Source organism: Salvelinus sp. IW2-2015, linkage group LG24, assembly GCF_002910315.2.
Source record: "Salvelinus sp. IW2-2015 linkage group LG24, ASM291031v2, whole genome shotgun sequence".
Classification (NCBI taxonomy): Eukaryota; Metazoa; Chordata; class Actinopteri; order Salmoniformes; family Salmonidae; genus Salvelinus; species Salvelinus sp. IW2-2015.
In genome coordinates, this window is record NC_036864.1 from 9834502 (window position 1) to 9860020 (window position 25519).

The window sequence follows — 25519 nt, forward strand, 5'->3', positions numbered from 1 at the left end:
CTTGTCCTAGAGAGATTTACAGTACTCATAACGTCACGCCAAGGTAGGCCTACATGAAACACAGCCCTTACTTTGAGTGTTTCTAAAATCCCCTATTGGAAAAATTTATGGTGAAAAAACTATTGGAACCATTTCCTTGTTTGACCACTAGTTTTTATAGGAATTATGACTCATACTGTGGTACTCTATTTCTCTCATGCAGCCTGATCCAWTCAGACTGAAATGATTACTGTCCAGCCAATCATAATAAAGATGACTGCGGTGTGTAAACCAAGATCCCAGGGGGAGCAGCAGATCCATTAKCACTGTGCAAAAGTTGCTCCTCCTACTCATATCTGCAATGAAGTTCAACTTTTATACTGTCCCAAGATGCACAGAAATACAATAATACATGACAAAACAACAAAACGGTGTCTTTTCCATTTTTAACTGCGTTTTTGGAATTCTTCTCACAGACACAGCATTGGTCATTTTCACACAACAAAAATAAATAACTCCTCTTCAAGACGATGGATGGAGACACTCAGTCCAAAAACTTGCGGTTCTGGTTCTGACCAAAGAGAGCCACTCGAATCTCAGGCATCATCTGAGCAGAAAGACAGACACTGGATTAGTGCCAAGCTGAACCTCATGAAAAACAGGGCCAAACTATATCTGAGAATTTGCAGTACAATCATGTGCAAAACTTCACACAGCGTATACATCTAAAGAATCTTGGTAAGCCGATAGCTTTATGCAAGGATATTCACACTGTTGGTTGTTTATATAGGAAAACTGTCAATTAACTAGATGTGCTAGCTGTTCATAGTGCCACTATAGTTCCTGTGAGACTGTCCCTGTGCCCTTACCTGCTGAGCCATGAGGTCCAGTCTGCTCTCTAGGGTGTTGGACACCTTGATCTTCCCATCAGCGTTGTAGATTTCAATACCTCCAGAACTGAAGGAGACACACAAACATCTTTAAATTAACTCATGAACCCTTGACTGACACCTTAGAAAGACCACAGAAGAAAGAAAAATGTCAATGACGTGTTAATCAATCAATACTAAATCAAAGTAAAACCTATTTGAAATGAATGGGTTCACATTGAGACAAGGGACTGTCCTCTTACATGTCTGGGGACAGGAAGTTGTCCTGGTCGATGCGAACCTCAATATTGTTCTTCACTGCTGCTTTATAGCTGGGAATGGTCTTCTGGATAGCCGCCTGAATAGGAATACAACATATGAATCATGCATCAACCCGGTATACAAGGAAATACACTTGGAACAACATTGAACTGTTACCAAGTGAAAAGGATCATTCTAACCTGAAGCACCTGCAGGTCCTGTTTACGACAGCGGATGGTCACTTTGGTCTCAAGAAGCTGATAGAAACCCTAATATTAAACAACAGAGCGACAGACACATTCAAAACATTTGCTTCAAATAAAGTGAAAAACTCACCGCACAATGCCTTTGACCTAAACAACGTGCAGGCCTATGTAAATGCATACTGACATGTTTGCATGAGTGTAACTGATAGACGCTACTGAATGTAAATGTAACATATGAATGTAGGCCTAGAGTAATAGTTCTTTCTGTTTCTCTCAGCGTTGGGTTCTATTGGTCTTATTTTACATGCATGTCGTTCTCCTTGAGCTGTTCCTGTCGATTTATGTTCTGTATTATGTCATGTTTTATGTTCTGTGTGGACCCTAGGAAGAGTAGTTGCTGCTTTAGCAATAGCTAATGGGAATCCTAATAAAAACACTAAAACTGTGTCAGTGACAAGTATTGCATTATTTCAAAAAAGGCCTCGCCTGCAGAACCAGCCCGTCCATCAGTGCTGGGTACCTGGCTGGGTCCTTGGCTACGTTGGCCAGCCGTTGACGCGCCTCGCTCAACATTTCCTGAGTACACACATTGAGAGGGTTAGCCTATTATTTACATAGAATGCGGTGCTGTAGCAGAACATCATGCCTCTGGCTGTGTTTGAACAAAACAATATTCKAGCCAAGACAAATTAAACTTACTGAAATCATGTCGTCGCGAGCCTTTAATACCTTCAGACGAGCCTGGTTCATCAGGTTAGACATTTGACTACAGAGGAAGAGAGGTAAGTAAACCTGTGGCACAGGACCACATCACAAGTCCAAGCAGGTGTAAGTTATAGCTACTGTAACATATACTGTGCTTGTTACAACGAACGAGCTGTTGAATGTGACTTCAAATTTAGAATATAAAAGACTTAAAAGGAAGTTGTCTGTCAGAGAAATTCCTCTTGAGAGAAAGAAGAGATTGAGGAAGTCTCTGAGGGAGCTGAGAGACCAGCAGCAACACTGCCTGAGCTGTAAAGAAAAKGAGTGACTAACATTTTCTTCTGCTGCTCGATCTGCTTCTCTTTCTTCTCATAATACTCCATGATCTTCAACCTCTGGGTCTGCACCAGACGGCCCTTCTCGATGTTGAACTCCTCTTCTGCCTGCAGAGGGAGACACTTGTCACTCAGAGTATGCAATTAGGAGGCCCTGTCTTTATGAGGATACATTCTAAGAAGCATTGAACCAGTAGAACTGTTAAAAGGTACTAAAATGATTGCTTTAATTCAGTAAAGTCTCATGTCTTAGGGGAGTGATCATGCTTTCTTATTTCAGTTGAACGTGCCTATGCAAATCTTTTGAGTTTGTGTTTGCTGAAAACACACAATGTGTATGTGCTGAACTATGCCAGTCTCTTGTGAATAAGCACTGTACCTTGGCATCAATTTCTTCTGCCTTCTCATTGGCCTCCTGCTCAATGAAGGCCATCATGTGTTTGATCTATACAGGGGGATAGAACAGTGTGAATTAGAGATGATTTGACAGTATAAGACTCACCACATTAGGCATGCTTTCCAAGTCATGTTTCATACTGAAGAGAGTCAAGAGGCAGACTTAGAAAGCTTCATTGCTCTGTACATTAATTAACTTCTCTTTTGGTTCCACCATGTAGTGTGGAATGTGTATAGCTTACATTTCTGTTTCATCATAATTTTCATCTAAAAAACATGTTTCTAAACCATAAACTACAGAGGGAAATGTAATTATGAAGCCTCCTAATATATTCTACTTTATATACAGTGCATGAGAAGGGTTGGTGAGACAAGACACCCAGACATAGGATCACTCAAGTTCCTCCGCTGACCATGGGTTTTACCATCATGTGACCATATATTGCATCTCTACCTCACAAATACAACACTGAGTAAATGTATTGTGCAATTATATGTCTAAATTAAATGTATTAACAATTAAACGTCCTAATTATACTAGACATTGTGATTGTATTTTAGTAMAAGTATTTCTGATTTCTTTTCAAGGACAACCTTGGCATGATACAATCACAATTATGCTCCTTACAAATATACAGTTGCAAACATTTATAATTGGAAAGGAAAAAGGCCTTAATAGTGCAGAAGTTGGATAGACGGATGAAGGTTAAAAGGCTGTAATTGCAATGTACCTGCTTCTGAACGTCGGCATCGCTGAGCGCCATGGTTGCAGCAGTCTAGTATCTTGTTTCCTTGAATAAAATATAAACAGCGTGATTTAAATACAATAAATGCAACATGGTTTTCAATATTGTAAATCCTTTAGTGCGATGTATCAATCAATTCATTAAATACCAGTGAAATACAGCCAGGAATGTATGGATTAATCGTTGTAGTCGTGACTAAAGACGTCTACGCTGGATCAGCTGATTTTCAACGTCACATGATGTTTACTTCCGGTCTCACCCACCAGTAAGATGTGTGATGAGCACACACTACCGGTACTGTATATCATGCCTGCTACGTTAGGTTAGGGCTATATATTAACAAAAACGAGTGAGTGCAGTGGATTACATTTGTAAAATATCTAATAAACAGTGGTGGAAAAAGTATCCAATTGTATTAGATATATTAGCGTCTTATATTAGACGCCACCATTTTCTTTTACACTCCAACACTCAAATATAATTTACAAATTAAGCATTTGTGTTTGTTTAGTGAGTCCGCCAGATCAGAGGCAGTAGGGATGACCAAGGATGTTCTCTTGATAAGTGCCTGAATTGACAATTTCCCTGTCCTGCTAAGCACTCAAAACGTAATGAGTCCTTTTGGGTCTTAGGGAAAATGTAAAGAGTAAAAATTACATTATTTTCTTCAGGAATGTAGTGAAGTATAAGTAAAAGTAGTCAAAAATATAAATAGTAAAGTAAAGTACAGATACCCTCAAAAAATACTTAAGTAGTACTTTATAGTAAGTATTCAACCCCTTTGTTATGGTAAGCCTAAATAAGTTCAGGAGTAAACATTTGCTTAACAAGTTGCATGGACTCACTCTGTGTGCAATAACAGTGTTTAACATTGTTTTTTAATGACTACCTAATCTCTATATCACACACATACAATTATATGTAAGGTCACTCAGTCGAGCAGTGAATTTCAAACACAGATTCCACAAAGACCAGGGAGGTTTTCCAATGCCTCGCACAAAAGGGAACCTATTGGTAGATGGGTAAATATAAAAAAGCAGACGTTGAATATCTCTTTGAGCAAGGTATTAATTAAACTTTGGATGGTGTATCATTACACCCAGTCTACAAAGACAGAGGCATCCTTCCTAACTCAGTTGCCGGCTAGGAAGGAAACCGCTCAGGGATTTCACCACGAGGCAAATGGTGACTTTAAAACTGTTTCAGAGTTTACTGGCTGTGATAGGAGAAAACTGAGGATGGATCGACATTGTAGTTACTCCACAATACTAATACAAATATTATAAAAACATGCATCCTGTTTGCAATAAGGCACTAAAGTAAAACTGCAAAGAATGTGGCAAAGAAATTAACATTATGTCCTGAATACAAAGTGTTATGTTTGGGGCAAATCCAACACAACACATTTCTGAGGACTATACATACATACGTATGCCTGTCATCGGCAAGGACTAGGGAGCTTTTTAGGATAAAAAAATKAACAAAATAGAGTTAAGCACAGGTTAAAAAAACACAAGGCCAAATATACACTGGAGTTGCTTACCAAGATGACATGTAATGTTCCTGAAGGGCCTAGTTACAGTTCTGACTTAAATCAGCTTGAAAAATCTATGGCAAGACTTGAAAATGGCTGTCTAGCAATGATCAACAACCAACTTGACAGAGCATAAAGAATGTTAAAAATAATATTTCGCAAATATTGACAATCCAGGTGTGCAAAGCTCTTAGAGACTTACCCAGAAAGACTCAAAGCTGTAATCATTGCCAAAGGCAGACACTTCCAGATGGCAGACAGTCATTCACTGTGCTGTAGAAGGAAAGAATCCAGACTGAGTCAGACCCAGAATGGAAACTCTGTGCTATTTTTAACATGTATTGACTCYYGGTTATGAATACTTATGTAAATTAGATATTTCTGTATTTCATTTTTAATACATTTGAAAACATTTCTAAAAACATGTTTTCACTTTGTCTTTATGGGGTATTGTGCGTAGATGAGAGAAAACCATATATTTAATCCATTTTGAATTCAGGCTATAACACAACATAATGTGGAATGAGTCAAGGGGTATGAATACTTTCTGAATGCTTGTATTAAATTAAATAAAGCTGTCAAGCATGGACTTCTCACTGAAAATGTTTCTCAAATGTTAATATTTTAAATGATTTGATACATGGTTGTAGCTAATACCATAAAAATTGTGGATAAAGTCAACATCAGTGGAGGCTGGTGAGAGGAGCTATAGGAGGATGGGCTAATTGTAATGGCTGGAATGGAATGAAAGGAACAGTATCAAACACATCAAACATATGGAAACCACATGTTTGACTCTGTCCCATTTATTCCATTCCATTTATTCCATGAACCCAGCCTCCTGTAGCCCCTCCCACCAACATTTATTTAAAGGATTTTCGTAATAATCCTCAGGAATAAATTAGCACGCTGCAGACTGACTATGTAGTCAATGGTGCAGACCATGGCGCTGCAGACCATGTACGGGCCTTGCCAGTAGATGATGCTAGAGGGTTAGAGTAATTCCATAAAAATAGCACAGTTTCCATTCTTGTTCTGACTCAGTCTGCATTCTTTCCTTCTACAGAACAGTGAATGACTGTCTGCCATCTGGAAGTGTGTCAGACAACTTTGGCCAACTGCCTGTGACAGCACTACCCTCTCTGCCTCCTCTGTACTGTTAATTATTATGTCACTCAGAGGTTTTACACTGACTTACAACTAGTTAGGTCTACCCAGTGCAAGACAATWGGCATAATAGAAGGCAGAGCTATTTTACCAAGCTGGCACAATGATGAAGTATTCAATCCCTTTGCATGCTGCTTTTCTATAGCAGCCTCTTACAAATGGAATATATTTATTTTTCCCTCCATAAAACATGCATGGCCACATTGTAGCCAACTGTTACGTCATAGTCTGGATACTGGACAGGGGATGGAGAAAGAGAGAGAGTGGAAGAGTGAGATAGAGAGAGAGAGAGAGGGAGGGGGCTGTTGTGTCCTGTGGAGCAGCTGGTAGTCCATTGCTAACTACAGCGTGTATGTCACCCTCTTGTCGCTGTGTCCTCAGCCCTGACTTTCTGTCCGAGTGCACATCTCTTACTCTATTTCAACATCTGTCTCTCACCTACAACTTTCAACACTTTACAGAGAGGAGCCAGGTAAGAAAGACACTTATTTTATTCTGCTCTTAATTAATGGAATGCAAGGCCGCATCACAGGATATCTTGTTGTTGTTTTAGGGCAGGGCTCTCCTACCCTGTTCTTGGAAAGCTACCATCCGGTAGGTTTTTATTCCCACCCTAATCGAGCGCACCTGACTCTAATAATTAGCTGGTTGATACGATGAATCAAGTTAGTTACAACTTGGGTTGGAGCGAAAAATCTACAGGAGGGTATCTCTCTAGGAACAGGGTTGGAGAGCCCTGTTTTAGGGGAATTGAGGTGTGTGAGTGTATAGTACTGTAGTAGTATTAGTAGGACATAATAGTACACACAAGTAGTAGTAATATATGTAGTTGAGGGGAGAGGGCTTTGTAAAAGCTTGCTTTGTTAAACCAATATAGAAGGCATCTATATCAGCCATCATGGAGCTCTTTGATGTTATGAAGGGCACAACTCCAAGAGCTTTTAACCGTGTGTATCACCTGTCAACATAAACAGGTCTGTTTCTCTGGGTGTTGTTTGGTGGGTGTCATTAGTAACTAATTAAATCAACAGGGACAGGGTTATGTCCGAAGTCTTGTGTCCAGCTAACTTGTCATTGACATCAGAAAATACTAGCTTATGTGCGGCCTTTCCTCGAGTGTGTGTGTCTGTGTCCGTACGTTCCTGTGTATATGTTTGTGTGTGCACATGCGTGTATGTGTCTGTTGTCATGTGTCTGTTTCTAGAAATCCAATCGGATAAGATCATCAGATGGTTCACGAGGGGCTGAGAATGTGTCGTTTCCTCTGTCTGACATTCAGGCTGACCTTTTATCTCTGGGGCTCTGATATCATGACCATGAGTCTCTGACATCAGTACCATGGGTATCTGATACTATGGGGAAGAGAACAAACCTGGGTTCAAATACTATTTGAAATCATTGCAAATACTTTATCTGGGTTTGATTGAACTTTCCTGGCGCAATGGAACCAATAGAATAGTCGCAAACGTGCAAACCCCGTCCATCTGGCACTCCAGACAGACTTGACCAAACACTAAATGTATCTGAAAGATGTCAAATAGTAATTGAACCCAGGTCTGGAAAGGAGTGGGACTCCACATTATAGGGATTCGTTTTAATTAAACTCTGTGGGGGTTAAAAGCCATTGTCAGGGGGTGGATCATTGGGAAACCTATAATTCAAAGAGTGAATGAGTCTTATTGGACAGATTAAGCAATTAATATGCTTTAGAACAGGTACTGTACAGTAACCTTCCACATAAACACGTTTGTGGATATCTGTCTATAAGCCTGCTCTGTGCCTTGCAGGGAGAGTGTGATCACCATGTCACTGGTTCCCCTTGTGCCAAAATGCCAAGTAACATACACCTGGCAGGCCTCGATGTTAGAGAGAGGGCAGCTTTCTCGGCATGCTTACAGCTTACACTCAGCTTTAGCCAACAGATATTTAATCCACGGTCTCTGCTGATGTGCCTCTCAGAGACAGTCCATCTCAGGACAAACACACAATGCATTCTGTAACTGTGCAGAGGAACACAAGTTGTACGGCACAAGTGCATGAGCTGTTTGATCATTCAATGTTGATCAAATCAGGAAATATCATGGATAAAGGTGACCGATATAAATGTCCTCTGCCACTGTGGTTCTATGCTTTTTCATTATGTAATAAACAGCTCTGACTTGATCTCAGTGTTTTGACTCTGTGCCTGGGATGAGATTACATGCATGCATAATGATTAATCAGGGTCACTCAATGAAGGACAGATGTATTCCATCTCAATATACAAGGAATGAACAATTACATACAGGTGGCATTTAAATGGAAAGGATGGACTGAAAGACAAGGGGACAATGAGAGGGTGAAGAGTGGGTGTTGGGTGAATACAGTGCCTTCGAAAAGTATTCAGACCCCTTGACTTTTTCCACATTTTGTTACGTTACAGACTTTTTCTAAAATGGATTTTAAAAACATTCTACACACAATACCCCATAATGACAAATACCTTATTTACATAAGTATTCAGACCCTTCGATATGAGACTTGAATTTTCAGTTTAGGTGCATCCTATTTCCATTGATCATCCTTGATATGTTTCTACAACTTGTTTGAAGTCCACCTGTGGTAAATTCAATTGATTGGACATGATTTGGAAATACACACATCTGTCTATATAATGTCCCACAGTTGACAGTGCATGTCAGAGCAAAAACCAAGCCATGAGGTCGAAGGAATTGTCCGTAGAGCTCCGAGACAGGATTGTGTCGAGGCACAGATCTGGGGAAGGGTACCAAAAGAAATCTGCAGCATTGAAGGTCCCCAAAAACACAGTGGCCTCATTCTTAAATGGAAGAAGTTTGGAATCACCAAGACTCTAGAGCTAGCCGCCCGGCCAAACTGAGCAATCGGGGGAGAAGGGCCTTGGTCAGGAAGGTGACCACGAATGTCACGGCCGTCAAAAGGTGGAGACCAAGGTGCAGCATGGTATGCGTACATTCTTCTTAATTATAAGAATGAACACTGAACAAAACTAACAAAATAACAAAACAAACCGTGAAGCTATACAAAATGAGTGCTGAACAGGCAACTACACATAGACAAGAACCCACGAACACAAAAGGGGAAATGGCTACCTAAATATGATCCCCAATCAGAGACAACGATAAACAGCTGCCTCTGATTGGGAACCATATCAGGCCACCATAGGCATATAAAATCACCTAGACCTACAACAACCCTTGACATACAAAAACCCTAGACAATACAAAACTAACGTACCCACCCTAGTCACACCCTGACCTAACCAAAATATAAAGAAAACAGAGATAGGTCAGGGCGTGACAAAGAATCCGATGGTCACTCTGAGAGAGCTCTAGAGTTCCTCTGTGGAGATGGGAGAATCTTCCAGAAGGATAACCATCTCTGCAGCACTCCWCCAATCAGGCCTTTATGGTAGAGTGGCCAGACAGAAGTCACTCCTCAGTAAAAGGCACATGACAGCCCACTTGGAGTTTGCCAAAAGGCACCTAAACACTCTCAGACCACGAGAAACAAGATTCTCTGGTCTGATGAAACCAAGATTGAACTCTTTGGCCTGAATGCCAAGCGTCACGTCTGGAGGAAACCTGGTACCGTCCCTACAGTGAAGCATGGTGGTGGCAGAATCATGCTGTGGTGATGTCTTTCAGCAGCAGGGACTGGGAGACTAGTCAGGATCGAGAAAGTTGAACGGAGCAAAGTACCGCGAGATCCTTTATGAAAACCTGCTCCAGAGTGCTCAGGACCTCAGACTGGGGCGAAGGTTCACCTTCAAACAGGACAATGACCATAAGCACACAGCCAAGACAACGCAGGAGTGGCTTTGGGACAAGTCTCTGAATGTCCTTAAGTGGCCAAGCCAGAGCCTGGACTTGAACCTGATCGAATATCTCTGGAGAGACCTGAAAATAGCTGTGCAGTGACGCTCCCCATCCAACCTGACAGAGCTTGAGAGGATCTGCAGAGAAGAATGGGAGAAACTCCCCAAATACAGGTGTGTCAAGCTTGTAGCGTCATACCCAAGAAGACTTGAGGCTGTAATTTCTGCCAAAGGTGCTTCAACAAAGTACTGAGTAAAGGGWCTGAATACTTATGTAAATGTGATATTTCAGTTTTATTTTTTTATAAATTAGCAAACATTTCTAAAAATCTGTTTTTGCTTATTATGGAGTATTGTGTGTAGATTGGTGAGGGGAAAAAACAATTGAATCCATTTTAGAATAAGATTGTAACATTGCAAAATGTGGAAAAAGTCAAGGGGTCTGAATACTTTCTGAATGCACTGTATTTTTCAACCTCTAACGTTTTGTGCAATTGCAATGCGTTGTGTCCTCTGTTTTACTGTGTGAGACGTTTTCAACTACCAACTGCAGTATTCCATTCGTCCTGGGTTTGTAACATCCCTTCTCCTCTATATCCCCACTCTCGACTACACGTCACGTCATGTGAAATCTCTGGAATAGCTTCCGCTCCTGGCTGAAATGGAAATACATATATAGGGCCTATACATAGTCAGACATGTGAGGGCCAGGCTATACATAGAAAAGAATGCTGCAACACGGAACAGAGGGTGCTACTTTTTCCACACAGAACTTGATCAGTCGACGTCACTGAAGGACATCGTAGTTAGTAGTTAGCAAGAGAGCAGAAACAGACCCTATGAGATTCTGTGTCATAAAAACACACAATCATTCTAGCAACTATTAAGTAGTTATAAAGGTTTTATATTCAACTCACTACAGTTGATTAATTTACTGTTGATTTTAGGAATTTACTTTATGTTTTGATCAATATTATCCAATATGTTTTCATGTTAATGGTTGGTTGTCTGTTGTGTCTCTCTAGTGGCCGGTTTTCAGTCTGGAGGGCAAGGTCCCAGCAGTGTCCAGAGGGGATGACAGTGAGGTCAGTTCCCTGTCTGGAGAGCAGAAGCCTGATTGGCTGGGCCTTGCCACGCTGCAGCTGAGCCAGGGAGACAGTGGCGGGTCTGGCCCCTGGCAGACAGAGAGCAGCCTGGTAGAGTCCTGGTCCACCGTGGGAGACATGATGGACCCCGAGGACACCAAGAGCCTGGACAGCAGCGACGGAGTGGTCCACCTAGCTGAGGAGCGCAGCGAGAACCACTCCTCCATCTCCGACATGGTCCACCTAGAGCGGGAGGAGGAGGAGATGCTGGCAGAGGAGGAGGAGGAGGACGGGAGCCTGGAGGAAGAGGAGGAGCTGCAGGCCAGTGTGATGAGTGTGCTGGGGGGAGAAGGAGAACTGGCTGAGCTCAGGGAAGAGGAGCTGGACACCCAGGAATTATTACCTTCATCTGAGGTGTCAGCTGACCAGCAAGAGACTATGGATTTAATGATGTCTGTGGCTGAGGAGCTATTTGTCCAAGAGGAGCCTTCTGAAGTATCCCACGCCACCACCGTCTCTATGCCCATGCCAGTTTGGAAGCTAGAGCCCCCCTCTGCCTCCTCTACTCCTGTACCCTCAATACCTACGTTAGCTGAGTTACATTCAGAGCTCCAATACTCTATGCAGGAGCAGCTCCACCCTCCCCCGGTCCTAGGACCAGGAGCACCACAGCCACCAGATGAGAGACAAACTAACAGCCAACCAGAGTCCTCGGTCTCGCTCCCCGCTGCCCAGGAGACACAGGAAATCCCACCAGTGACGCAGGAGGTTCCGCCAGAGAAGACAGAGGCTGAGCCTGCTACATCGCTCCCTGCCACTGAGCTACCTGTGCTGATGTGTGGGGGCGCTGCAATGGTGGCTATTGTGGGAGTGTTAGCTTATGGGGCTGTGGCCTACTGCAGAAAGTAGCAAACCCCTAACCTGTGAGCCCCAGCAGCCAAAACCCAGGTCTTTTCAAATCTACTCTAAACTATTCCACCAAGTACATACTGGATTTTACACAATGCGTTTCTTTGCATATATGTAGTATTATGAAGGTTGGTTGCATTTTTTATCTATTTCCTATGCTAACTCAGTTCACGGAAGAGCTCAGGAGATTTGGAAGAGCAAGAATTTTGGTTTCTCTGTAAATTCACAGGAAATTACACTTAAAATATCTTAAAAAACATATCTTTGTTTGTTGTTTATTTTTTGTCCCTGTCAATGCATTATAAAATAAAACCACATGCACACACACACACACAGACACACACAAACACACACACACACACACACACACACTAATTATGACTATAGTTGAGCCACTTCAAGGGCTATTGTATAATTGCTTGTTCTGTGTCACTGTGGGCAAACTCAGTGACTATGTTAGTTTTTGATCAAATGTATTAGTGGATATAAATCTGTATAGTGACTCAGCTGCAAATCAGCAAAGGGCCAAAGCTTATGTAGCAGGTGTGGATATCTGGGCTTACAGTAACGACTCTGCACTGCCCCCTGTTGCTCAGTTTGCTGTAATACAGAAAAACAGCTGCCATTTGTCTACACACCGTAGAGATGGATTTCCTGTTCAACATGGCAGATCAATAAAGGTCTTCTGCAAGCCCTAGAGAATTGAATGCACTCAGATTATGCTCTGTGCTCCAATATTTTCCTACATTGGCCGGTGTGGGGGAAATAGATTTGATYAGAAAATGTCCCTTTGCCATTTTTATTCATTGTGAAACACACTATGGTTACTCAGCAAACATTCCCAACCTTAATTCTCGCTCTGTTAAAAAAATAATAAATGTTAACACTTTCTATGAAGTACATACATATACCGTTTTTTCTTTGAACTGAAGGATTGACTAAATTAGATGTATTATTATAATTTTCTGACATGGTGTGATGTGTCTTTACTACCTCCTAGTGGCCATGTGTGGAACAGTTTTTCCTGTTGTGGATATAATTATAAGTGACTCATATTCACATTTCCATGTCCATGGATTCACTGGCTAAAATTTCAAATGGAAAGAGTAGAAATTAAGTTATTAATTCTGTATTATTTCATTTGAAATTATATATAAAACAATCTCAGAGATATACATCATATTTTTTTCTATGTAGTACACGTGATTAAATTTTCTCTATGCATATTTGACCACAAGCCAAAGGTTATCTACACTGTTGACATTGACTGTCTCAAATTCATTCCTTCTCCGTTAATAGGAACCAGTGGCATCTACAGTTATAGTGAGAAGAAAATACATTCTTTCAGAACAAAAAATTATACAAAATAACAAAAGAAACTCAACATCCATAATCTAAATATATGCCCCGACCATAACATGATCTCACTGATATAGTATTACAACCCTGTTGCCTCACAAACTTTATTCCACTGATCTAATCTGTGTCAGTGGCTTTAGTACTTCTTGATTTTCATTGAGTGCCAGTAAATAAAGAAGTTGAATAGGTGTCGACCGTGTTGCGGTTACACTGCCCTTCCCTCATTGGTGTTGATATAAATAGACTTTTTCAATAGAGCCTGCAGAGAACGGGAAGAAAAATGCTTCTTTGTTTGGAGAGATAAAGCGCCCTCATGGCTGCTTTATGATTAAATGTAAACACCTTGGCACAGACACGCACTCATACACACCCACGCACGCACAGACCGCTCTCAGGTAAATATTTCAACCTCATTCTTCCTGCTATGGGTTAATTGTTAGAACTATAGCTGTGATGTTATAATCAAAACATGTACTTGATCACAATCTATACAAATACATTTAGTGAATAGAGGGAGTCAAGAGAGCCTGCATTATTGGTTGCATGGTTGTTGTTATTGATTTATAGTTTACTTTTGATAGAAGTTTGACCATGTTAATGTGTACAATGGAAAGAAAACTAGAGGGGGAGAACATTTAGGTACCGTGGTTTCTAGCGTTCAAGCAATCCTAGTCACAGAGAGAAAACCCCACACAAGCACACGCACATCTATACACACGCACACACATGCACCCAAAAACTGGCTAGTTATATAAATGTATGGTCTAGTTCAGTGAGTGTAGACAGCGGTTTTACAGTATATGCCATTGTGTAGGCTAGGGATACGGATAGATATAATCTGTGCATCTTTATTGCATTGTGTCCATAATCTTTTAATCTACCCATCCAGGCAAGATCCCCGCTGTATTCACACTCAGCGAACCTGAAAGGGGAACTTCAGGAGTCAGTCCGTTGATATTTAAAACGTATGTTGGCAGCATCTAAGAAATTAACTTCTCAAAAATCCCTTGTTTATTTGGAGAGGGAGGAGTTGGGATTTGCGGACAAGACAAATACTTATACGTGAATCATTAACGATAGCTTTTATGACTCAGGTCAGAAGTCTGACCCATAATGCATAGATCAGTTCCACAGTTCCAGTCAAGCAACACATATCTATTTATAAAAATGTGTGATAGCTGTACAACATATGGTTGCCACAGTGACCATATGGTGTGGCCCACATTGATTTACTGAAATATTTAATAATTACGTTAATCGTCTCAAAAAGGTTCAATCTATGTAATCGACTCACAGCAAGTTATAGTTACAGTACTTATGTATTGTATTTTTATTATTTTTATCATCACCTAGTTTGTTTAATGCGATGAAGTATCAAGGGTGAAAATTAAATCAACAAATGCTGTTAAAAATATAGAAACTGTGGTGAGTACATTAGCAATCCCTAGTGGTTCAGAGGGTGCAATCACGTTACACAAGGTTTTAACAGGTGCAGATGAGTCCATCATTAGAATTAGGGAAGTATGGTTTTTAATCATATACTTTTCAGTCTCCTGCTGAAATCAACACTCATCATGCACACCTTATTGTGTTTGTTTTAGGCATACAGTAATATCCATTACAAGTCAGGATAAATCAGCAACATTGTATCAATTCTAAAACCAACAGATTGCTAATCTACTGAAATACAGATCAACTATTTACCAGACATGATYCAACACTTTTCACTACTTTTGATAGATCAGGAGCCATCCCCAGTGTGTCCATAATAATTTACTATGAAAAAAGGCTAAATGGGCTAAAGGCTATATGGAGCTTATACTCAGGCTTTAGAATGGAAAACTAATAGGGTTTTTATCACTTGATGTCAATGACTGCAGTTCGGTTACAGATACAGTACCTATAGAAAATCTACACCTCCTTAGATTTTCTTCACATTTTATTATGTTACAAAGTGGGATAAAAAATTATTTAATTGTACTTTTTTTGTCAATGATCTACACATATTCTGTAATGTCAAAGTGGAAGAAAAATGTAATTTAAAAAAAAGATGAATGAAAAATAAAACACTAATATACCTTGATTAGATAAGTATTCACCCCCCTAAGTCAAAGCATGTTAGAACCACCTCTGGCAGCGATTACAGCTGTGACTCTTTCTGGGTAAATCTCATAAAAGCGTTGCACACCTGGATTGTGCAATATTCCCACATTATTCTTTTCAAAATTCTTCAAGCTTTGTCAAGGTATTGGGGGATCATGGCTAGACAGCGAAGTTGAAMTCTTGCCATAGGTTTTCAAGCAAATTTAAGTCAAAACATTATAACATCACTGTATTCTTGGTAAGCAACTCCAGTGTAGATTAGGTTATTGTCCTGCTGAAAGGTGAATTCCTCTCCCAGTGTCCTTTAGGATTTTGCCTGTGCTTAGCTCCATGCTGTTAATTTTCATCCTGAAAAACATCCCAGTCTTTGCCAATGTCAAGCATACCCATACCATGATGCAACCACCACCATGCTTGAAAATAAGGAGGCAGTTACTCAGTGATGTGTTGGATTTTCTACAAACATAAGGTTTTGCATTTAGGCCAAAAGTGTATTCCTTTGCTGTGTTTTTTCCGCTCAGTATTACTTTAGTGCCTTGTTGAACACAGGATGCATATTCTGTATATTTTATTCTTCTTTTCGCTCTGTCATTTAGGTAATTATTGTGGAGTCAACTACAACGTTGATCCTGTTGTCTCCCATCACAGCCATTGAACTCTGTAGCTGTTTTAAAAATCATCAATGGGCTCGTGGTGACATCACTAAGCAGTTTCCTTCCTGTCCTGCAGCTCAGTTCAGAAGGACGACTGCATCTTTGATGTGTCTGGGTGGTTTAATACATCATCCACAGCATTACTATTAACTTGACCATGCTTAAAGATATATTCAATGTCTGATTTGTTATTGTTGCCCATCTACCAAACACTGACCTTCTTTATTAGGCTTTCGAAAATCTCCCTAGTCTTTGTAGTTGAATATGTGCTTGAAATGCAACAACTATATTTTAGTTATTCAATTTTATTAATTTGTAAAAATGTGTAGAATTTTCTTTTCACTTTGACATTATGGAGTATTTTGCATAGATCAATGACAAAAAATGACAATTAAATCTATTTCAACCCCACTTTGTAGCGCATCATATTGTGAAAAAAAAGTGAAAGGGAGTGTAGACTTTCTATAGGCTCTGTAAGTGTTAGCCATGTCATACAATACACTTAAAACACTGAAGATATAATGGAAATTATATAGACATTTCACCCAGCAGTTCAAGGTTCTCAGATTTCAATTTACAGTAAAGTCTATATTTACTGAAGAGCATTTATGATAAGATAATATGTATGTTAATAAATATCTACCCAGAAATGCTAATTAGAATGCTATTGGAAGATATTCCTGGATAAATGAAATAAGAGAGGTTATTGTTATTCATGTGATCTGATCTAGTCACAGTGTGAAAGAGTGATTGTGGGAGGTGTATCTGATCTGCTCTTCCAAAAAGAGAAGTGTTGCCAACCACGAATTGACGTTGACACATTTAAATCGACCAATCTCTTTATCTGACACTTCGTTTTAGCCGAAAGGTGAATATTGGGGCTAACACCACTATATATACACTTGCACAAGTACATCCATCTCACACAGACAGTGGTCAGACACTGCTTGCCTTGTCTGAAGTTTACACTCAAATATCCAAAATGGTGAGTCATGACGGATTGAAGATCAATTTAGTTTTATTTTGAATACATTCCATGTTGTTTTAGAATAAGGCATTTATTCCTATTCATTCTGTAGCTTAACTTTTCTCCTAATTACGACATTGTAGTTGATTGCATGTTATCGATGTTTTCCTAGAGCTCCCTGGATAATGACATCAACCAGCACTTCCAGGATGCAATTGATGTGATTCAACGGCACTCTGACGATCCGTATTGTGATACAGGTAAACTTACACTTCAAAACTCATTCCAGAAAACCAGATTTAAATCTGAATGCTAACAATCACCATCATTATATTAGGCACGGACATTATTGTTAATATTTTCTTTGTATTGAGCATTACAGAAAAATTATTCAATACATTTTAGTCTCATTGGTTCTGGCAGTGAAGACTCTATTCAATGAGTATATTTTTCTCCCTCTACTTAGAGTATAAGTACTTTGAGCCTCCAACGCGATCGAGCATAATGTGCTGCTACCCCATCACCCACCCTTTTGATGTGCCAGGTCCATATGACTGGAATGAGCAAACGGTGAGTGTACAGAACAAGTGAGTGTACAGAACAAGTGATTGTATTTTACCAGTATAGTACTATTGACTGACTTCTCCAAGTTTGCACAACTGTGATGTATGGTTACAGTACATGCATGTGTCATGTCTCATGTGAATGTGACTCACCTGACCAGTTTTTCTCTCCTCGTCCTGCCAGTCATGGCCTCATGTTGTTCCTTACGACTCACTGGGTCCATCTGTAACCATGGACTACCCCCAGTTCTACTCCATCGCACCGCAACCGAGGAACGGCAAAGGTGAGCAGTGTTTGGCCATCAGCGATGAGTGTTGACAATGTCTGTAAGAAATGTCAGAGAGTACAACCACACATGCTGGAATTGAACATGTTTCTCAGATTTTTGATTGCCAAGTATCAAATTGACATCGTTACAACTGAATCTCTGCCTGTTTATGATTTTATTATAACTAAAGTCAACCTTTTCATCTCATCAGGTCGCAAGAAGCTGCGTCTTTATGAGTACCTGCATGAGGCTCTGGGCGATCCCAACACGGCTGACTCCATCCAGTGGACGGACCGTGGCAGCGGCACCTTCCACTTCATCTCCAAGAACAAAGAGAAGTTGGCCGAGTGCTGGGGCAAGCGCAAGGGCAACCGCAAGACCATGACCTATCAGAAGATGGCACGGGCGCTGCGCAACTACAGCCGAACGGGTGAGATCGTAAAGGTGCGCCGCAAACTCACCTACCAGTTCAACCCGTCGATCATCCAAAGGCTTGGGGGCATCAGTCACGTCATTCCCCCCGCCGGGCACCCCGGGGCTGGCCACCCTGGGCGGGAGGTGCTCCTCCACCAGCAGCATGCCCCAGCTGAACAGGCTTACTATGGCTCTGCTGCTGCACCTGACTGGCACAGCTGGTATGGACATTACTCCCTCCAGGGAGACTGTGATCTTGCCACAACCTTCACTTCATCCACAGTCACCAAGGCGTGAACTCAGGTAATATCACTGTGGAAAATAACAGAGGTTAAAAGCTGCTTTAGCTAGCTGTCAATTCATACGGCTACTCCTGCATACTTTTGTGGGGGCCAACAACTGGGGCTTGTTATGCAGCCATTGTGTTATGGGTGTCAGGAAACGTAACAGTCACGGTAAAGAAAATGTAAAAATGTTTACTCTCCGTTAGTTATGCCATTTAAAAGAAAATGTAATGACCATTGATCAGGTATTGTGGATCATTGAATATGTAAATAATGAAAATATATWTTTTTTAAATTCCTATGAGAACTGTCAACCAGTTATAAGCATTCGGTGTGGGTACTGTACATGTAAAGGGAAATATCTAAAATGTTGGTTTCAAATATGAACATGTATTACTGCATGTCATTTTGTAAATAATGAATTTAAATCCTTTGTATCTCACACACATTGATGTATTTTAATAAATAATGTTTGTATAATTTGTGTTTGTACTGTGTATACGCTTTCATTTTTGGCAATGAATTATTCATCACTGCGTCAACACTAACTTCAACACTGACTTCATAACTGTGCTATTCTTGCTTACCTAACAATGGTGAAAATGTCATGAGTTCCAACAAGTGTCCCATCCTTGTTGTGTCCTAGGAAAAAAAGAGGCAAAAAAAGAGAAAACCATGAACTTTGTTGAATGAGCCAAATATGTCTGCTTGTGCAACGGCAATAACAACACTGTCTACCCCTCACTCACAATTCCCCATCAATCCACACTCTGTAAGACATGAACACAAGGTGTATCTCTATCCCAAAAGGCAAACCATTGTGATAAGTGCTGTTTTCCTGTCAAGAGAACCCATGGCTGCTCTTATCTTGCCCAGCGGTGAGGATGTGGTCAGTCCTGGGAGACAGTGCTTCTCTGGTGGTGGGCTTTGTGGGGTGGTGGTCATTGTTCCTGTGGTGAAGGTTTATTTACGGTAGCCTAGTTGTGGTGAGTAGTGCAGGCCAGGCGATAAGCAAGGCAGCCCCAACTGGCTGTCATGTTGAGAAGGCATAATAAAAGCCTGGGTGTCACACAGTTCCTTCATGCATTTCATCTAACACACAACTCTGTGAAAAACCTGGGATCAGGACCTGTAACTGCAGCAATCTATGTGCATCCGACAACGATGGTAAATATGAGACCGTTATAAGCTTAAGGATAACTGCACAGTGATGTATTTTGACATCACACTTTCAAACTGAACTGTATGTGTGAGTGCTGTGCAATTTGAATCGGTTATCTTTGTTAGAATTCTTTCGAAGACAACCAGACAGATCTGGAGGTGATTTTGGACTTTCTGGAGGAACACTACAGACATGGCACTAGAGATGGCGGAGAAAAAGGTTATTCTCTATTAGTGTTATGAATCACACAAATAAATTGATTATTGTATATTTTTAATGCCACCTCTTGTTCTACACTATTGCAGTGGGAGGTGTCTGTGCTTTGCCTACACCAGTGACAATGGAAGGAAACTCTGGTGAAACTTGTTGTGATCACTGGTGCCATGAGGAAAAGGTACGCATTCAATGATATAAGCCTCCCCATGATGCTTAGGTCAGCCTGTCATAGACAGCACTTTGATCTGTGAAAGATACACAGTATATGGCTATAGCTAATTGGGTGATGTTCTGCTTGTCTCAGTCATACAACTCAGTTGGTTAAAAAAAACTTGTTTTTCAGGCTATGCAATCACATGGTGGCTACCCAACAACACTACTGGACCAAAACAACACTATACCGCCTGAGAAAGGGACAGACCACACATTGCCACATACTATGCCAGCAAGACCAGCACCCACACACCACACTGGACCTGGTGAGAGAGGCAACTTCCCTTTTTGTGGTTAGCAGATACTGCCACTGGAACTCATGCTGCCCTGAGGGACCAATGCCTAAAGAGACCTGCCTTTAACTGTAAAGGACAATGGTACCATACACCGCTTATCTCTGTACGTTTTACATACATATAAAATGAGCTAAATGTTTACAACTTTACCACTGAACACCATCACAGCTGGTCATCTCACAAAGGGATTTTTATTATCAATTATGACGGGATATTGTTAACCGCTCCACTCTATCTTATCATTGTTACTGTGGTTACAGGTAGAAAGGTGCGTCTGTTTCACTTCTTGTTTGAGATGCTGGAYAACCTTGGCATGYRCCACTGCYTTTCCTGGGTGCCAGCGGCAGCAGACGGAGTGTTCAGCTTCTCTTCCCGGAACAAGGAACAGGTAGCAGCACTCTGGGGGCAGAGGAAAGGCAACAGGAGGCCCATGACCTACCAGAAGATGTCCAGGGCGCTGAGGAACTACGCCCGGTCTGGAGAGATCTTCAAGGTGAAGAAGAAACTGACCTATCAGTTCAGCAGACCGACCTTGAGTGCCTTGCGGAAGTGCCATCAGGGAAAACTGTAAAGGACACATTTCCACATGAAAAACTGTAATCTATTGTAAATATCAAGCATCAATTCGATCATCATCAATTCAATCATCAATCATTTGAAGACTGACTTGATTTAGTCTGTAGATTTTTATCAGTAGCTAGGCCTGCTGTGTGAGATTTTACACAGACAGAGGTATGTGACTGGCATGTAGTGTAGGCTTTTGCTATAGGATACTACACTGAGTGTACAAAGCATTAAGGACACCTACTCTATCCATGACAGACTGACCAGCTGAATCCATGTGAAAGCTATGATCCCTTATTGATGTCACTTGTTAAATCCACTTCAATCCGTGTAGATGAAGTGGAGGAGACAGGTTAAAGAAGGATTTTTAAMCCTTGAGACAATTGAGACATGGATTGTGTATGTGTGCCATTCAAGGGGTGAATGGGCAAGACAAAATAAGTGCTTTTGAACAGGGTATGCAACTCAATATTAGGAAGGTGTTTCTAATGTTTGGTATACTCAGTGTATATGTAATAAACATTTGAATACTACATGTGTCACACATATGAGCATATAAGTATTATACATACTTATACATTTACATATATTATGCACATATACACTGACTATACAGGAACACCTTCCTCCTAATATTGAGTTGCAGCCTACAAGGTGTTGAAAGCGTTCCACAGGGATGTTGGCCCATGTTGACTCCAATGCTTCCCACAGTTGTGTCAAGTTGGCTGGATGTCCTTTGGGTGGTGGACCATTCTTGATATACATGGGAAACTTTTGAGCGTGAAACACCCAGCAGTGTCGAAGTTCTTAACACAAACCGGTGCGCCTGGAACCTACTACCATACCCTGTTCAAAGTCACTTAAATATTTTGTCTTGCTCATTCACCCTCTGAATGGCACACATACACAATTCTTGTCTCAATTGTCTCAAGGCATAAAAAGTATTCTTTAACCTGTCTCCTCCCCTTCATCTACACTGATTGAAGTGGATTTAACAAGTGACATCAATGAGGGATCAAAGCTTCCACCTGAATTCAACAGGTCAGTCTGTCATGGATAGAGCAGGTGTCCTTAATGTTTTGTACACTCAGTGTAGTATCCTATAGCAAAAGCCAGTCAGAACAGTTGAAGTCGGAAGTTTACATACACCTTAGCCAAATACATTTCAACTCAGTTTTTCACAATTCCTGACATTTAATCCTAGTAAAAATTCCTTGTCTTAGGTCGGGTTGGGTTTACCACTTTATTTAAAGAATGTGAAATATCAGAATAATAGTAGAGAGAATGATTTATTTCAGCTTTGATTTCTTTCATCACATTCCCAGTGGGTCAGAAGTTTACATACACTCAATTAGTATTTGGTAGCATTGCCTTTAAATTGTTTAACTTGGGTCAAACGTTTCGGGTAGCCTCCACAAGCTTCCCACAATAAGTTGGGGGAATTTTGGCCCATTCCTCCGGACAGAGCTGGTGTAACTGGGTCAAGTTAGTAGGCCTCCTTGCTCGCACACGCTTTTTCAGTTCTGCCCACACATTTTCTATAGGATTCAGGTCAGGGCTTTGTGATGGCCACTCCAATACCTTGACTTTGTGGTCCATAAACCATTTACAACAACTTTGGAAGTATGCTTGGGGTCATTGTCTATTTGAAGACCCATTTGTGACCAAGCTTTAACTTCCTGACTGATGTCTTGAGATGTTGCTTTAATATATCCACATAATTTTCCTCTCTCATGATGCCATCTATTTTGTGAAGTGCACCAGTCCCTCCTACAGCAAAGCACCCCCACAACATGATGCTGCCACCCCGTGCATCACGGTTGGGATGGTGTTCTCGGCATGCAAGCCTCCCCCTTCTTCCTCCAAACATAACGATAGTCATTATGGCCAAACAGTTCCATTTTTGTTTCATCAGACCAGAGGACATTTCTCCAAAAAGTACGATTTTTGTCCCCAGTGCAGTTGCAAACCGTAGTCTGGCTTTTTTATGGCAGTTTTGGAGCAGTGGCTTCTTCCTTGCTGAGCGGCCTTTGAGTTATGTCGATATAGGACTCATTTTACTGTGGATATAGATACTTTGTACCTGTTTCCTCCAGCATCTTCACAAGGTCCTTTGCTGTTGTTCTGGGATTGATTTGCACTTTTCGCACCAAAGTACGTTCATCTCTAGGAGACAGAACGCGTCTCCTTCCTGAGCGGTGTGATGGCTGCGTGGTCCCATGGTGTTTATACTGCGTACTATTGTTTGTACAGATGAACGTGGTACCTTCAGACATTTGAAAATTGCTCCCAAGGATGAACCAGACTTGTGGAGGTCTACAATTTCTTTTCTGATGTCTTGGCTGATTTCTTTTGATTTTCCCATGATTACAAGCAAAGAGGCACTGAGTTTGAAGGTAGGCCTCTAAATACATCCACAGGTACACCTCCAATTGACTCAAATTATGTCAATTAGCCTATCAGAAGCTTCTAAAGCCATGACATAATTTTCTGGAATTTTCCAAGCTGTTTAAAGGCACAGTCAACTTAGTATGTAAACTTCTGACTCACTGGAATTGTGATACAGTGAATTATAAGTGAAATAATCTGTCTGTAAACAATTGTTGGAAAAATGACTTGTCTCATACACAAAGTAGATGTCCTAACCGACTTGCCAAAACTATAGTTGTTAACAAGAAATTTGTGGAGTGGTTGAAAAATGATGTAAGTGTATGTAAACTTCCGACTTCAACTGTACCTGTAAAATCTCACACAGCAGGCCTAGCTTCTGATACAAATCTATAGCCTAAATCAATTAATGCTTTATATACTCAGTGTATATTTAGGTAATAAGACTCGAGAGGGTGTGGTATATGGCTAATATACCACGGCTAAGGGCTGTTCTTAGGCAAGACGCAACCCTGGATACAGCCCTTAGCCATTGTAAATTGGCCATAAACCAACGTAATTAGAAGAGTAAAAATAAATGTTTTGTCAAACCCTTGGTATAAGGTCTGTTATAAACTCGGTGGTTCGAGCCCTGAATGATGATTGGCTGACAGCCGTGGTATATCAGACCGTATACGACGGGTATGACAAAACAAATATTTGAACTGCTCTAACTACGTTGGTAACCAGTTTATAATTGCAATAAGGCACCTCTGGGGTTTGTCGTATATGGCCAATATAGCACGGCTAAGGGCTGTATCCAGGCCCACCATGTTGCGTTGTGCAAAAGAACATGTCTTAGCCGTGAAATACTGGCCAAATACCACACCCCTGTGCCTTATTGCTTAAATATACCACGGATTTCAGCCAATCAACATTCAGGGATCGAACCACCCCAGTTTATAATATATATTTTATAATATTTATGTTTCATAATGTTTACTTATGTTTCTTTCTTGTTAAATGTTAATAAAGTCTAATAAATCTCATGAAAAATTATGTAATTGAAACACATACCCAAACCACATGAGTCGTGACCATGTCGGGGGACTAGTTTGGTATTTATGCATTTTCAATTCATGAAATTACATAATCCATTCCGTTTTCAACTAAATGTAATTATGTTTCTCGAGTCAAGTCTCGACATTTGCATGATTGGAACTAAATTCACGCGGGAAAAATCTGTGGCCACCGTGGAGCGCGTGCATAATTATTAATCTCACCTGCCCAGCTGTTGACACCACTGAGGTATAATAACTGTTGACACGATGGAGAGATGCCATGTTTTCACCTGATAAACGTTTCTTTGAAAAAGTATGTAGGCCTATTGCTTATACGTAAAAACCAGTTGAGACAACGCTGCAGAGTGCGAGGTGAGTTCGGGCTACTGCATTTTCTTTCATAGGCCTAGTTTTTTTTYTATTTCGCCTATCGGATAGGATTAAATACATAACAACAGAATGGATTAATCATTGTCTTGGAGACCCCCCTTCTATTCATTCAATTTTTTTTCATTTAATCCTATCCGATAGCCGAAATCCAGATAGATAACCTTTAAAAAAATTCGCCCTTAAGTCAGAGAGACATTTGATCAGAGCATGGGGAGTTCCATCACCATACGGAGGAAGAAGTGAGTCTATTTATAGTCTACTTTCCATCCTACCCTCAACGTTTAAAATGGGCCATTCTCCTCTGGGAACAGAATTATGCGGTAATGAGCATCACTGTAATAGCAGTTTCTTGGCTGAGTGTGATCCTTTGCCTGGTCTGTATGATTGTCATCTCTCCTTTTGTGTGAGGTTAACAATTTGATGTAACCATTGACTAGAGTATGTCTACATACTATTGGTCTGCATGTGTACATGCCTGGGAGCATGTCATGTGTATGTGTTGGTGTTAGTTTCATCATGTGTTTCATGGGTAGAATGGTAAGAGCTGTTATGCCCTTGTGTGACCAGCAAGGGTCAGTGTAGTTCCACTGAGGGGCGCTGTTTACCCCTGG

At 40.8% G+C, this 25519-nt stretch overlaps 4 protein-coding genes across 5 annotated transcripts in view; 3 read left to right on the forward strand and 1 right to left on the reverse strand.

Annotated features, from left to right (window-relative positions):
- Positions 1 to 408: 408 nt before the first annotated feature.
- LOC111951543 (V-type proton ATPase subunit E 1) lies at positions 409 to 3734 on the reverse strand. The gene is made up of 10 exons (XM_023969718.2): positions 3646 to 3734; positions 3483 to 3542; positions 2735 to 2800; positions 2354 to 2463; positions 2015 to 2081; positions 1802 to 1891; positions 1310 to 1378; positions 1112 to 1206; positions 849 to 936; positions 409 to 586 (listed from the first exon to the last, which is right to left on the reverse strand). The coding sequence occupies exons 2-10, from the start codon at positions 3513 to 3515 to the stop codon at positions 524 to 526; spliced, it is 681 nt and encodes a 226-aa protein (XP_023825486.1). The 5' UTR covers positions 3516 to 3542; positions 3646 to 3734; the 3' UTR covers positions 409 to 523.
- Positions 3735 to 6498: 2764 nt separating this feature from the next.
- LOC111951266 (bcl-2-like protein 13) lies at positions 6499 to 12123 on the forward strand. The gene is made up of 2 exons (XM_023969308.2): positions 6499 to 6670; positions 11059 to 12123. The coding sequence occupies exons 1-2, from the start codon at positions 6551 to 6553 to the stop codon at positions 12025 to 12027; spliced, it is 1089 nt and encodes a 362-aa protein (XP_023825076.1). The 5' UTR covers positions 6499 to 6550; the 3' UTR covers positions 12028 to 12123.
- Positions 12124 to 13696: 1573 nt separating this feature from the next.
- LOC111951502 (transcription factor Spi-C-like) lies at positions 13697 to 18870 on the forward strand. 2 transcript variants are annotated; one of them, XM_023969634.2, is made up of 6 exons: positions 13697 to 13781; positions 14276 to 14351; positions 17282 to 17369; positions 17576 to 17679; positions 17857 to 17956; positions 18153 to 18870. In XM_023969634.2, the coding sequence occupies exons 4-6, from the start codon at positions 17614 to 17616 to the stop codon at positions 18650 to 18652; spliced, it is 666 nt and encodes a 221-aa protein (XP_023825402.1). In that variant the 5' UTR covers positions 13697 to 13781; positions 14276 to 14351; positions 17282 to 17369; positions 17576 to 17613; the 3' UTR covers positions 18653 to 18870. The 2 variants fall into 2 exon arrangements, with proteins under 2 accessions (XP_023825402.1, XP_023825401.1); XM_023969633.2 differs by lacking the exons at positions 13697 to 13781; positions 14276 to 14351 and adding an exon at positions 17023 to 17127.
- A 5900-nt stretch (positions 18871 to 24770) lies between these two features.
- Positions 24771 to 25519, forward strand: part of LOC111951423 (myosin-binding protein C, slow-type-like) — a 35136-nt gene continuing 34387 nt past the window's right edge. Inside the window, 1 exon segment of the mRNA XM_070434727.1 lies at positions 24771 to 24890. Coding sequence (XP_070290828.1) covers positions 24794 to 24890 — 97 coding nt within the window. The 5' untranslated portion in view covers positions 24771 to 24793.

Bases quoted from the DNA above. Each gene is read 5' to 3' on its own strand.
- LOC111951543 (XM_023969718.2), bottom strand. From the start codon at position 3,515: ATGGCGCTCAGCGATGCCGACGTTCAGAAGCAG. The intron at 1,207-1,309 runs GTTAGAATGATC...ATTCCTATTCAG, and splicing joins AGGACCTGCAGGTGCTTCAG to GCGGCTATCCAGAAGACCAT. The intron at 587-848 runs GTAAGGGCACAG...CTTTCTGCTCAG, and splicing joins TGGACCTCATGGCTCAGCAG to ATGATGCCTGAGATTCGAGT.
- LOC111951266 (XM_023969308.2), top strand. From the start codon at position 6,551: ATGTCACCCTCTTGTCGCTGTGTCCTCAGCCCTGACTTTCTGTCCGAG. The intron at 6,671-11,058 runs GTAAGAAAGACA...GTGTCTCTCTAG, and splicing joins ACTTTACAGAGAGGAGCCAG to TGGCCGGTTTTCAGTCTGGA.
- LOC111951502 (XM_023969633.2), top strand. The intron at 17,370-17,575 runs GTAAACTTACAC...CCCTCTACTTAG, and splicing joins CGATCCGTATTGTGATACAG to AGTATAAGTACTTTGAGCCT. The intron at 17,680-17,856 runs GTGAGTGTACAG...TCGTCCTGCCAG, and splicing joins ATGACTGGAATGAGCAAACG to TCATGGCCTCATGTTGTTCC.